The sequence below is a fragment of the Sus scrofa genome, chromosome 1 (genome assembly GCF_000003025.6).
Source record: "Sus scrofa isolate TJ Tabasco breed Duroc chromosome 1, Sscrofa11.1, whole genome shotgun sequence".
In the NCBI taxonomy this organism is placed as follows: Eukaryota; Metazoa; Chordata; class Mammalia; order Artiodactyla; family Suidae; genus Sus; species Sus scrofa.
Window position 1 is genome coordinate 49,891,895 of NC_010443.5, and position 15,116 is coordinate 49,907,010.

The following is a 15,116-nucleotide window of genomic DNA, read 5'->3' on the forward strand; positions in this document are numbered from 1 at the left end:
TGGGTTAAGGATCTGGTATAGTCTCTACTGAAGCAGCTGGGGTTGCTGCTGTGGCATGGGTTTGATCCCTGGCCTGAGAATTTCCATGTGCCACAGGCACAGTGGAAAAAAACAACAACAAAAAAAAAAAAACCTCAATTTTATTTCTTTATATATGAATTAGTAGGATTAATATTTTCCTATGAGCAACAGTATCCAAAGATATCTTAATTTTGAATCTGATGGAGAGTTCTATTAGAGCCTATCATTATTTTTATTTAAAGTATTCACTTAAAAAATCTACCGCTCCACCCCAAATTCAATCATCATACTTCTACCATCCTCTTCCAAGTATGCACAGGCAAGTTTTATTTACCTATCTATCCATCCATCCATCCATTTTTTTTAGGGCCACACCCACAGCATATGGAAGTTCTCAGGCTAGGGGTTCAATTGGAGCTGGAGCTGCCAGCCTACACCACAGCCACAGCAACACCAGACCCAAGCTGTGTCTGCGACCTACACCACAGCTCATGGCAATGCCAGATCCTTAACCCACTGAGCAAGGCCAGGGATCAGACCCACATCCTCACGGATACTAGTCGGGTTCATTAATCATTGACAGAAACTCCATGCACGGGCAAATGTGACATTTAAGAGATTAGCCAGAAAACAAAAAAATTCTGGAAAAATAAATCCATAAAACTGAAGGGTATATTTTTGTACTTTAACCACCATAAATTAGATTAGAATGAAAAAGGAAAACACTGAATGTGATTCATAAAAAAGTTATGGCCACATGTATCACTTGACTAAAGCTTATTGATCTATAATACATAAGTTCATTCCATTCAGCAATACAAGGGCATTTAAAGCCTCCCTTACCAGTGCAACTTGATTTTGAAATTTTGATTTGTTCTGCTAAGGTTTCAATACTATTCTAAGAATTTAAGAAACAGAACCCATTTTAGATCTTCAGGGTTAGTGCCCTCTTAAAAAAAATTACAAATCAACTCAACAGTAGTTTTTCATTCTATTTTCCCTTAGCTAAAAGTGACAACCCAAAGCATTTCAACTCTCAACCCTACTTGTCATGTGTGTGTGCACGCACATTTCAAAGGGAAAAATCTGGGAGTAAAATCATTACAAAAGTAGAACTGAAAAATCAAGTCGTGTTTATAATAGAAACATTTTACTATTATTTCTTCATGTTGTTTTCCTGTCTCATCTCGTTTTGTTCTTTTCTTCCAGTTTTAGTATCTTCCCTTCTTTCCCTATATACCCTGAACTCTGGTCACTTGATTCTCTAACTCTCAGCCTATCCTTTGCTTTGTATCCTACTTTAATCCTTCAACCCACCTTCCCAGACAACCTAGGCACTGATGGAGAATAATACTAGCTATACAGATTTCTTCTATAAAAATACAGATAATTTCATCTCTGTCCCCTGAAATTTATCTATCACTAACTTATCTTCAGTCAGATCCTGCTTCTATTCACTCAGCAAAACTTTTGCCACTTCAGTTTTGTGTTCAGAGGCCCTCACAGCTCTCAGGAGATGAGCTGCAGTGATTTCCAGGTAAAGTTTGTTACTTCTTCCTCTGGGATACCCTGTATTCTATGCTTTTTCCTGTTACTCTGTCATAGTCCAGAGCTGACCCTGCTAACCAATTCCAAATTTATTTTTTTCATAATGGTACCCTGGAATGATTTATCAGGGAATATGCTATATTTGACATATTGCTTTACCCTGAAATAGAAGCATTTTGAAGGCAAAAGTAAAAAAAAAATAAATAATAATAATAATAATAATAATTTCTTAAAAGAATCAATCTGGAACCCTTAATCAGGATAGAATACTACAATACTGAAAAGAAAAAAAAAATCACCTTATCATACAGAAAATAGAAAAAAAAACAATTCTCTTAAAATACACAAAGGTTAAGAGCACAGGATCACAGACTTTTTGTCAGATTGTACATGAAATACTTATAACGGTGTTCCAGACATTATGCTATGTTCTTAAAAGTTAACTGCTGTTATCAACATTATTAATTATTAACTAAACTGATGAGATTGAAAGTTGTTCTAGGTCATAGGTACTTTTGGTCTCAGTCCTAAAAATTGCAGTTTTCACCAAAACTCTCTTGAATTTTTTAAGAACAACAAAAGTAATTTAAGAATGACTTACGCTAGTACACGTGATAAGTACTTTGTTCTTCAAAGGTAACTGATTTATAATGATTCTTTCCCCAATGGAAACAATTATATCACCAAAAATCCTATTGAAGAGACTTACCAATTTATTTTTGCTAAAAGTTCTTTTGTCACCACATATTAAAACAAATGCATCAAATGATTAAGACACCAAAATACAAGACAAATCTTTTCTTACAGAGATATAAACTCTAAGACAGGTGATAAAAGCTATTTTACCTTCAGGGGCATCTGCATCACATCTTTTTGGCACAGACAGAGTTGAATTGCCTTTATGGTCATCGTAAGTTATATTGCTCTGAGAGATGAAAACGTAATTAAAATGTAAATATTATCTTAATAAATATATTTTGATAAAAAGTAATCACATTATGAACTTTATATCTGTTTTCTATTAAGCTACACCTAGCTAATATTCTAAAAGGTAAATATTATGTAAAACTTCAATTAGAAGAAAAAGACTTATGGTAAATTTAACATTACGGCTTTCCTGCAACAATCTTTAGGTCCTATGTTGAAAAACAGAGCTTCTGCCAAGAGAAACAGCCTACTTATTTTTCCACTGTGGAACAAGAAAAGTATCTTTCATCCATGCAAAAAGCATGATCTTATTTCACTCATTCATAGAAGAATGTTTCATAAGCATGACTTAGTGAACTAGGTACAGGGGATAATAAGAGAGTAAGGCACATAAGAAATTAGAAAAATGACTAAAGTGATCTAGCATTGTGTTTCCCAAACTCAGGTCATTCATGTACCTCCATTATGATGTATGCCTTATCTATAGTCCACTCATATTATTATGTAATATTTTTAAATGAACTAATATTTCAAACCATAGCAATATTATGGATGGTATTGTTTAAAGGTCTGATGTGCTTGTTGTTGTTCCTAATTACATGTTAAAGTAAAGAAAGAATGGGGGAGTGCAGGATAAAAAAGGAGTGATCTGGATAGAATAGATTAATAATGAAAGATTCCCTTAAGGAGTAAGGCTTGAATTGCCCGGAAACATTAATTTGATTTGAACTGTTAAGAATCTAGCTAGTATCCATAAGGATGTGGGTTCAATCCCTGACCTTGCTCAGAGGGTATAAGGATCCAGGGTTGCTGTGAGCTGCTGCATGGGTGTAAGGATCCAGTATTACTGTGAGCTGCTGCGTAGGTCGCAGATGCAGCTCAGATCCCATGTTGCTGTGGCTGTGGTGCAGGCTGAAAATTGCAGCTCTGATTTTGACCCCTAGCCTGGGAATTTCCATATGCTACAGGTGCGGCCTTAAAAAAAAAAAGGGGGGGGGGAGATCAATAGATATTTTAAGAAAAGGAAACTAAACAAAGTTAAATTAGACACAGTCAAACCATTATAAACTGTCAAGAAAGACAAACTAGCACTCCAGTTACAACCAGGAATCACAACTGGCTTTTAAAAGATCAACACCAAGGAACCAGTGTAACAAGTAAGAGGATAATCATGTTAAAAGAATGCACAGTTACCTACAAATAAAATATTTATAAGGTCTCTTCTCAGGGGTTCATGGTATCAATGAGCAGACATATCTTTTTGCCCACCAAAACTTTTGGGGGAACCACATTAATAAAGTTACTTAAAATATTATTTTAGAGTAAATATTATGAGTTTTAGCAAAGTGCTAAGATAAAGCCCAGTAGCTTGGCACAATGGGATCCATTTAAGGAACTATTAGAATGAAATTCAATATTAGTTTTAAAAGAACATGTATGAAATATAAATATGTCCAACAATAGAATGAAAAACCAGTTTTAGCAATATTATATTTAATCTGATGAGCTAATATTTTATGCTAGCTTTCACAAATTAGAATTGGTTTTAGATACCGCTGTGTTTAAAATATAAAAATAATGACCTTTTTTGAAATTTGCACTTACCTCTATTAGGTAGTTTTGGCTTCCATACATAACATATTGGGGAGCGAGACTGTAAATCATGTAGCTAGTGTGAAGGACAATAAGCAGAAGTATCATGCAGAGAAACAGAAGAGCCTGGGGCCTGGTTCTACCCCTTCTGATTTTATACAACTGGAAAGAAAAAAGATGATGGTATTGCAGCAATATGTTTTATGTGAAGGCACTGAGTCCCACTCATTTGTGAGGGGATAACGAACACAGTTCGTTCAACCATTTCTATCTTCCAAAATAAATGCTAAGAACTCTTAATCTTTCCAGATAATTATAAGAACAACAAAGACAATTCTTTCCCTGTAAAGCTTTTAGGCTTAGATTCATCTTATTTTAAAAACTCAAGACCTAGAGAATATATTAGTATTCACATGGTCTGTTTCAAAAAAATCATCTACACTTATGCAATAGCATCTATTGAAAGTTCTCAGACCTAAGAACTGTGAACGAATTCTATCTAAAGATGAGAGGAGTGAGTTTAAACTCTAAGTATTAGTGATAAATCTGTAGTTTTGTATGATATTACTACACACAGATGTACATGTTACATGTTTTAAATACTTATTTCTTTGAAATACTCATCCTCACATTATACTCTACTACAAAACTATGAACTAGTTTATAGCAATTTATGATCATCTCACTACAGCTATTTTCACATCCATCTATATAGGAGAGAAACCAAAAACATGGTAACAGACACAAAGAAATTGGTGACAGGCTTCATTTCAATGACAGAGCATACTTATTTTAGCAACTAAGATACGAGACTTGGAGTTCCCATCATGGCTCAGTGGTTAACGAATCCAACTAGGAACCATGAGAATGCGGGTTCAATCCCTGGCCTCGCTCAGTGGGTTAAGGATCCAGCATTGCCGTTAGCTGTGGTGTAGGTTGCAGATGTGGCTTGGATCCCGTGTTACTGTAGCTCTGGCAAAGGCCAGCGGCTACAGCTCCGATTAGACCCCTAGCCTAGGAACCTCCATATGCTGTGGGTGCGGCCCTTGAAAAAAAAAAGAAGATACGACCTCCCTGTTTTATTACTATAGTACAATATAGAATAAAGGGACTCCAGTTCTGCAAGGGATAGGAATCACCTAAAAAACTACATTTCCCAGCTTCCCAACACCTAGGTAGTGGCTAGTAGTGATAAAACATTAAATATCAAAAGAAAGGCAGTCTGCTGTGGATTTCCAGGCAAGTCTTTTTTTTTTTGATACAGGTGTCACCTCTTCTCCTAGCTCCCATTTTCTGCTGGATCATGGATGGGATAAATGAAGCTGAAGCAGCCCTGTTACAATCATGATGAAGAGGCCAAGAGGAATCCAGAGATATTACTGAGCTAATGAAGCAATGCCAGATTTAAAATTTTTTTTCCATAGAAAGAAGTCTTTCACTACTTCAAGCCACTATTTAATTTTCTTTTACCCACAGCTGGAAACATGAAGATAATACACTCATTTGGATATAAATTAAAAAATTTTAAATGTGATATAAGAATAAAGTAACTCTTTCTCCATGCATACAATGATCTTTCACTCCTAGGAGTAAGGGCCATCTTTTGTGCTACAGTGTATCCATTTGTGCTTCAATGTGTTTCCATGTAGGCAAACACTAAGGAAAAGAGTAGAACTTTTAAACCAGGATTTCTTAACCTTGACACTAATGACTGACATTTTGGTCTGGGTAAGTCTTTGTGGTGGGGGCCGTTCTGTGCAATGTAGGATGTTTAGCAGAATCCCTGGCCTCTACCTGCTAGTTGCCAGCAGCACCTACTAGTTATAGCAACTGAAAATATCTCCAGACTTTGCCAAGTGTATCCAAGGAAGGCAAAATCATCCATTTAGGAACCACTGCTCTAGACAGAAAGCAGCACTTTTATGTTAACATGAAGCAAAAAAGTAATATTTCCAGTCTTTCTGGTAGCACATTTACAACTTCTGTTATAAATCTAAGATAATTTGCAAAAATGGAGATGATGCACAAAATGATGAAAAAAATCAAAAGAATATTGTAATATATACTCACTCTAATCCAGAAGAACCATATGCCAATATTTCGAATCCCCGCCATTGAAGTAAAAATAAAGTACATAATAATAATTGTTATAAGAATATAATCAAGAGGAAACACCTGAAAAAAGATAAAATTAAATTTAATACACAAACAACAAGAGCTCTAGAAGTTATGCAAAATTAACTGAAACTTCATTATTCATATTTGGCAATTTTTAAAATACAAACCCTCATTCAGGCTACCATGATGAGGCAACACCCACCCCCACAAAAAATCTTCAAAAACCAATTAACAAACCATTACTAAAGAGTCTCTTAGTATTGATATCCTAAGTAAGTTCTGTAAGAAATTTAAAAATTATACTTATATATGGAATAAAAGACTTCATTAAAAAGAAAAACAGGAATTGCTTGGAAAAGTCCATCATTAAAAAGAAAAACAGGAATTGCTTGGAAAAGTTCACCCTAAGTTTTATAATGTATCCCCCCCAAATTATGTGTAAGTTAGAATTCAGTAATATATCAATAATTTTTAAAGCAACGTAACAATGTAGAAGTTATATGTAAAGAAAAAGCCAAATCAGCAGAGGGCACAAGCATATATTGCCAAGTATTAATAGGTTTGTCAACATAATAATTTGATAGGGTAAGAATGTTTTGCTAGAGTATAAAATGACTGATTGTTTTTACTTACTGTTTGTAGTAAAGGCAAAAGCATATTCAGTGGATTACTCAGGTTAGCTCCAAAAATTATGAAACCAGAATCTATTCCAGCTGAATGAAGAGCTTTATCCAAGCTAGAACAAAGAAAAATGTATACTGAGTGAGTTTATATAGTATACCACCATATTTTTACCTTAGAATATCACTATAACTTAACCATGCAGATTCAACTGAGTCAAAGAAAACCACGGATGACAAATTAAACCTCACTTAAATATCTTACATATATTGTTCAATTGATATAGAACAACGAAATACTGTCTATTATTGAGACTTTTTAGTTATTTTTTGAGCTAATGCTGTTAAAACATTTCAAGCAAAATAGCTACTTAAGACGAATAGGCTACCCTAATGGCATTCAGCATGGAAAATGTGTACCATCACAGGATGTGTATAAGTGCTTTAGAAAATGTGTCCTCTGTACTTACTTTGACAGGAAGAGAGAGACTACAAATAGCAATGCAACTAAGATGAAAAATACTCCCCAAATGATCTACAAGCAAAAAAAAAGCATTAATATTCATTAAAATATAGTTCCAAAGTGATATTAAAAGCACAAAACCATTATGCTCAATATGAGTTGCTAGTATATGACAATGATCTAAATGAAATGACCTAAGATACATTTTAATTTAGTAGAGAATCCTAGGCACACGTCATCTGAATTTTCATTATGAGATTATTTGATGACAAATACACAAAAGAGATAAGGCATTTAAATGTCTTCAATGGTAAGTAAACAAATGAGACTCTTGGCTAAGTCAAATAAAAGGTTTATACTCAGTTACACTCAATTATAAATAGTTGAAAACTACATTAAGACAAATATACATACACATACACACAAAAAACAAAACCAAGAAACTCGTCAAGTTGTATGACACTATTGTTTAAAAAAAGAATACAGAACATTTTCTCACAGACGTAATGAGATATATAGTTGACCCTTGAAAACTTCAGAGGTTAGAGACACTGACCCTTCACACAGTCAAAAATCTGTGTATAACTTATAGCTGGCCCTATGTATACAAGGCTCCTACATATCCATAGATTCAACCCACCATGCATCGTGTGGTACTGTGATATTTACCACTGAAAAGTATCCATATTTAAGTGGATCTGCAGTTCAAACCATGTTGTTCATGGAGCAACTGTATATGTACACTTATAAATAAATTATACCACAGCCTATTAAAGCCCATATAACCAGCAATATTCTTGAAGTTGAGTATTAACAGCACAGAAGAAACTGTCACATAAAACTATTTGTATGGGAAAATGTGGTAATAAGCATTGTAATCAATGGAAGAACATTCTTCCTTGTACTCCAAATATGAACTTTATAGTATGAAAGCATATGTACAGAGTATGAAAGCATAAAGTAGGAACATTATATCAGGACTACAGAAAATAAGCAAGACAATTATTGGAACTGTGTCTTTAAAGAATAAAATTTCAGAATAAATTTATGAAATTTATGTTTGGCAAGAGCCAACAAGAAGATTCCTAGTAAGTATAGTTAAGTGTTTTGGCTTCTCCTGGCCTAGAACTGATAGGAATGGATGGAAAACATCACGGGTTTTAGGGAGATTTTTCATCTTATTTCACAAGAATTACTTCACAATTCCTAGAATTGATAGGATAAAAAACTGAAATAAAACATTATCCTTTCCAGCATATGAAGATGAATTTGGAAACAGATTTTAGGACTGTATCCTAGGGAAGTCTCTTCAGTTCTCAAAGAGTGCCTTTAGGGCTCACTAGAAGCAGCAGCTTGGCAAGAAAGGACCAAAAATGCTACAGTCACCACTTGAAATAAAAAACACTACATGTCAGAGTTCCTCTGTGGCACAGGGGGTTAAGGATCCAGCATTGTCACTGCAGTGGCTCAGGCTGCTGATGCAATGTGGGTTCAATCCCTGGCCTGGGAACATCTACATGCTGCAGGTGTAGCTAAAAAAACAAAAACAAAAACAAAAAAGCCTTAAAAAAATGTTTAAGTTTCCACTGCTAAATAAGTTTGAAGTGATCCTTTATAGTAACAAAAGTTCATTGGCAGAGGATATAAAGGAGCATACGCAATCTTTTCCTACTAGATTTGAACACCTACATTTGATACCTAAAAGAACTGGGGACGATATCCATGTTCTGAGGATACACATTACTTCCCAGTAGCATGTTAATAAGAAATAGCTTGGGGAGTTCCCGTCGTGGCGCAGTGGTTGGTGAATCCGACTAGGAACCATGAGGTTGCGGGTTCGGTCCCTGCCCTTGCTCAGTGGGTTAAGGATCCGGCGTTGCCGTGAGCTGTGGTGTAGGTTGCAGATGCGGCTCGGATCCCGCGTTGCTGTGGCTCTGGCGTAGGCCGGTGGCTACAGCTCCGATTCAACCCCTAGCCTGGGAACCTCCATATGCCGCGGGAGCGGCCCAAGAAATTGCAACAATAACAACAACAACAACAAAAAAAGACAAAAAGACAAAAAAAAAAAAAAAAAAAAAAAAGAAATAGCTTGGACTATGAGGTAGCAAAACTGCCAAATGCCAATGAGTAGAGCAGAGAAACATGACACAGAGACAGTAGAAGAAATTAAGATTCCCCTCCCTGGATGCCCATTTTGGGAGAGAAAAAAAAAGAAAGAAAATCCTTAACTATTTTCCCAGTCCATTGAGATGAATAACCCAGAGTTCAACTATCATAGCGAATTAAAATAAAAACATTACAAAGATCATTGTTTTATAAAGACCAAAAGAATCTGTATATATTTAAATATGAGAACTTAAATTAGTACTTGCAGAATCATGTCAGTGATGACTACCTTGGGTTGGCCTACATGCTACATATTCCACACTAGCTGTAATGTCAATTTTGAAATAAAAATTAAGCTAGAGATGAGATCAGTAAAGGTAACAATAAGAACCACTGAAAATTCTTTCCTCCCTAAAAGCAATGAGAAAACTGGCATAAATTGTCAGAATCAACTTTTTCAACACTTTGGAAGTTAACCAAATGCAGGCAACAATCCAGGAATATTTATTCAAGAAACAGGCTAAATCTTGACAAGAGCACAGAGCACTGTGGCATTTTGACTTGCTCTAGTACCAATCCCTCCCATCTCATGGAAGGTAGCTTTGAAAATAGCCTGTAAAAAAACAGAGGCCTAGCAGCCACCTGAGTAAGCAGAAAAGAGTTACAGTCTCTTTCGCAGAGAGTTGCCATTATATGACCTGTCTAGTAATTTCATGGAATATCCCATTTACAACACTGTGTTTGGCATAAACTGAAGCTTACACGGTGCAAAAACTCCTTTTCCCCATGTGTTTCTCAAAAAATGACAGGCAACTAATGAGCTTCATGGCCACAAGAGCTAGTCAGTATCAGGCAAAAAATAAACCAATCAGGAGTTCCTGCTGTGGTGCAGTGGGTCAAGAATCTGACTACAGCTGCATGGGTCACTGCAGAGGTGCAGGTTCAATCTTTAGTCCAGTGTGGTGGGTTAAAGGATCCAGCACTGCCACAGTTGCAGCATAGGTTGCAACTGTGGCCTGGATTCAATCCCCAGCCCAGGAACTTCCATATGCCGTGGGTGCATTAAAAATAAATAACCAACCAACCCAAAAGTTTAAAATGGGAACCTAGGGGAAGAGATATCTACAGGGGCTCTGAAAAGTTTCCACATATTCCTGGGAATGAAGAAGGCCCTGAGCATGCTCAGGGCTGGATGCATACTCGGGAAAGCAATTAGAAGGCTGAAATTCCCTCTTCTGATTGACTTTGAAACTCTGTCTGCACAAGCAGAAAGTGCAGGCTAAGGCAGCATTGTAAAAGAGCTAGCCTGAGTGTTGAAGTCATGTCCACATACACAGAGCCGTTTAGCAAATACTGGCAGAGTTACTGATTCCAGGTGTTTGAGAAAATCTCTGTCCAATTATTAACTAAACTAAGCAAGCAGAAACTTTGATGATAGCATACAACAAAGAATACAGACTTTACAGAATTATCCATAGAGTCACTAAACAAGTAATAAGGAATAATAATAGTAAACCCAGGAAAGAGGGGGAGAATCTGACCTTCAGAGTTACCATGTTGTATTTAAAAATTCCCAGGTTTTAACAAATTTTTTTTTTAAAAAAAGAAGAGACATGCAAAGCAACAAGAAAATATGGCTAATACAGAGAGGAATAAACCAATAGGTACTGTCCTTGAGGATGCTGGACTTATCAGACAAAACTTTAAAGCCGCTATTTTAAATATGTTTAAGGAACTAAAGAAAAACCATGTCTTAGAACCAAAACAATTAAAGGAGCAATGTCTCATCAAATACAGACTATCAATAAACAGAAACTATTAAAAAAGTGAATTGGAACTCTCAAGATGAAAAATAGAACTGAAACAAGAAGCTCTCTAGAAAACAAAATGAAAAATTCGGCAGATGTGAGCACGCAAAAGAAAAGAATCATTAACTTGAAGTAAATCAACTGAGTTGATCAAGTCAGAAACAGAAAAAGAAACAAAACAATGAAGTAAAATGATAGAGTATCAGAAACATGTAGGGCACCATGAAGAATAACAACGTAAGTAAAATGGGTATCCTAGAAAGAGAAGTAGAAAAGGGGCGGAGAGGATACTTCATGAAAAATAACCTACATATCCAAGAAACTCAACAAGTCCCAAAAGAATAAACTGAAAGACATCCACACCTAGACATGTCATAAACTGCAGGTGGGGAGAAGGCTGGAGAGCAAATCAAAGAGATCTTGAAAGCAGTAAGAGGAAAGAGATTCGCCACGTAAAAGTGATCCTCAGGTAAGACTATTGCTTATTTCCTTTCAGAAGCCATGTGAATCAGAAAGCAGTGGAAAAACAGTTTAGATGAACCTAGAATAAATGGAAAAATTTCTTGAAAGACAACAATTACCAGAACTGATTTAAAAAGAAAATCTGAAGCAATCTATAACAAGGTAAAGGAACTGACTAATTAAAACAACAACAACAACAAAAAACAACTTTCCACAACAAAACCCCAAGACAAGATGACTTCACAAGTGAATTTCTGTTTTGTTTTTTTGTTTTTTTTTTTTTTGTATTTTCTAGGGCCGCACCCGCGGCATATGGAGGTTCCCAGGCTAGGGGGTCTAACGGGAGCTGTAGCTGCCGGCCTACGACAGAGCCACAGCAACGTGGGATCCAAGCCACGTCTGTGACCTACACCACAGCTCACAGCAACACTGGATTCTTAACCCACTGAGCAAGGCCAGGGATCAAACCTGCAACCTCATGGTTCCTAGTCAGATTCGTTAACCACTGAGCCATGACAGGAACTCCCACAGGTGAATTTTAGCAAAGGTTTAAAGAATAAGCACTAATCTTTCAAAAACTTATTCCAAAAAAAAAGAAGAGGAAAGACCACCTCCCAAATCATTCCATGAGACCAGTATTACTCTGATACCAAAACCAAACAAATGCATCATAAAAAAGGAAAACTAGAGGCCTATTTACCTTGTAAAAATAACTGCAAGAGTCCTGAACAAAAAACCCCAGCAAACCAAACCTGGCAACATGTAAAAAGGGCTATACTGGAGTTCCCGTGGTGGCGCAGTGGTTAACGAATCCGACTAGGAACCATGAGGTTGCGGGTTCGATCCCTGCCCTTGCTCAGTGGGTTAAAGATCCGGCGTTGCCGTGAGCTGTGGTGTAGGTCGCAGACGCGGCTCGGATCCCGAGTTGCTGTGGCTATGGTGTAGGCCAGTGGCTACAGCTCCGATTAGACCCCTAGCCTGGGAACCTCCATATGCCGTGAGAGCGGCCCAAGAAATGGCAAAAAGACAAAAAAAAAAAAAAAAAAAAAAAAAAAAAGGTCTATACTTACCATGAACAAGTACAACTTATCCCAGAAGTACAAGGGTTGGTTCAACATAAGAAAATCAATCAATATACTATGCCGCATTAAGATAAAAAACAAAAACCACTCATCATCACAAAAGATACAGAAAGAGCATCTGACCAAATCCAACACACTTTCATGAGAAACATACTCAACAAACAGAAATGCATAGAAACAAAACCTGTTAATGGCACTGACAAAACTTACAGAGCAAACACCATATTTAATGGAGACAGACTAAAAGATTTCCCACTAAATCAGGAACAAAACAAAGATATTCTATGAGTGCATTAGGCAAGACATAGAAATAAAAGATATCCAGATTGGAAAGAAAGAAACACAACTATATATATTTGCAGATGACATTATTTTATAAATAGAAAATCCTAAGAATATCACAATGAAACAATTAGAGCAAATAAATGAATTCAGCAAGACTGAAAGACACAAGATCGGTATACAAAAATCAGTTATATTCTGGAGTTCCCATTGTGGCTCAGTGGAAACAAATCTGACTAGCATCCACAAGGACAGAGGTTCAATCCCTGGCCCCGCTCAGTGGGTTAAGAATCTGGCGTTGCCATGAGCTGTGGCATAGGTCACAGACTCAGCTCAGATATGGCATGGCTGTGGCTGTGGCATAGGCCTGAAGCTACAGCTCTGATTCAACCCCTAGCCTACAACCTCCATATGCCGTGAATGTAGCCCTAAAAAAAAATAATAATTTTTTTAAAAAATCAGCTATATTTTTATATCAGCAATGAACAGTCTGAAATGAAATTATGAAAACAAGTTTATTCAAAATAGCATCAATAATAAAATATTTAGCAGTTTTAAAAAAGGAGCTATAAGACTCGTACACTGAAAGCTATAAAATACTAAAGAAATTAAAGACTTCAATAAATGGAAAGATCTCTCTTGTTCATAAATATTTAATATTTTCAAATTTTACACTGGCGTACAGATCCAATGCCATGTCTATTACAATTCCAGAAATTGTCAAGCTGGTCCTCAAATTTATATGGGAATGCAAGGGACTCAGAATAACCAAAACCACCTTGAAAATGAACAAAAATTTGAAGGACTCACATATCCACTTTCAAATCTTACTATAAAGCTATAGTAATTAAGACTATGTGCCACTGGCATTAGATTAGACATATAGATCAATGGAGAGAAACTGAGATCCCAGAAATAAAACTATATCTATATAGGTGTATTAATTTTTGACAAAGATGCCAAGAAAATTCAATGGGGAAAGAATAATCTTTTCAATAAATAGTGCTGGGATAAGTGGATATCCACTTATAAAAATAAAATTGAGCCTCCTACCTCTGACCATATACAAAAATTAATTCAAAATGAATCAAAGACCTTAATATAAAAGCTAAAACTACAAAACTCTTAGCAGAAAACACAGAAAAATATCTATGACTTTGAATTTGGCTGTGGTTTTCTTGAAAACATACCTACAAAGCACAATGAAAGAAATATAAACTGAACTTCATCAAAAGTAAAAATGTTTGTGCTTCAAAGGATACTATCAAGACAACCCACAGAATGGGAGAAAATATTTGTTTCCTGAATATAAATAATTCTTACACTTCAACAATAAAAGACAACTCAATTTAAAAATGGCAAAGGATATAAATAGATAATCTCTCCAAACAAATATACAAACAGCTAAGCAGCCTCTGAAAAGATATTCAACATCATTCATTATGGAAATGCAAATCAAATTCACAATGAGATACTATTTCTCTAACAAGGATGACTATAATAAAATAAAAAGATAAACAATAAAACTGTTGGTGAGGATGAGTAAAACTGAAGCCCTCATATAATTATGGTGGGAATATAAAGTGATAAAGTGGCTTGGATACAGTCTGACATTTCCTCAAAAAGTTAAATACAGGAGTTCCCGTCATGGCTCAGTGGAAACGAATCTGACTAGTATCCATGAGGACGGACATTCGATCTCTGGCCTCACTCAGTGGGTTAAGGATCTTGCGTTGCCTTGAGCTGTAGTGTAGGTCACAGACTTGGCTCAGATCTGGCGTTGCTGTGGCTGTGGCAAAGGCCAGCAGCTACAGCTACGATTCAACCCCTAGCCTGAGAACCTCCACATGGTGTGGGTATGGCCCTAAAAAAAGTCAAAAAAAAAAAAAAAATTAAACAGAGTTACCTTATGACCCAGATATCCCATCCCTTGTTGTAATATACACCCAACAAACAATAGCAGCATTATCCATAATACTTAAAAAGTTGAAACAGGAGTTCCCGTCGTGGCGCAGTGGTTAACGAATCCGACTAGGAACCATGAGGTTGCGGGTTCGGTCCCTGCCCTTGCTCAGTGGGTTAACGA

General features: G+C 36.2%; 1 protein-coding gene across 1 annotated transcript in view; it reads right to left on the minus strand.

Moving 5' to 3' along the window:
* The window catches only part of LMBRD1 (LMBR1 domain containing 1), a 108,801-nt gene that overhangs the window by 22,711 nt on the left and 70,974 nt on the right, over positions 1-15,116 (minus strand). The window contains exons 10-14 of the mRNA XM_013992625.2: positions 7,298-7,362; positions 6,841-6,943; positions 6,160-6,264; positions 4,102-4,251; positions 2,416-2,494 (exon numbers count right to left, since the gene is read on the minus strand). Coding sequence (XP_013848079.2) covers positions 2,416-2,494; positions 4,102-4,251; positions 6,160-6,264; positions 6,841-6,943; positions 7,298-7,362 — 502 coding nt within the window. The remainder of the gene's footprint in view (positions 1-2,415; positions 2,495-4,101; positions 4,252-6,159; positions 6,265-6,840; positions 6,944-7,297; positions 7,363-15,116) is intronic.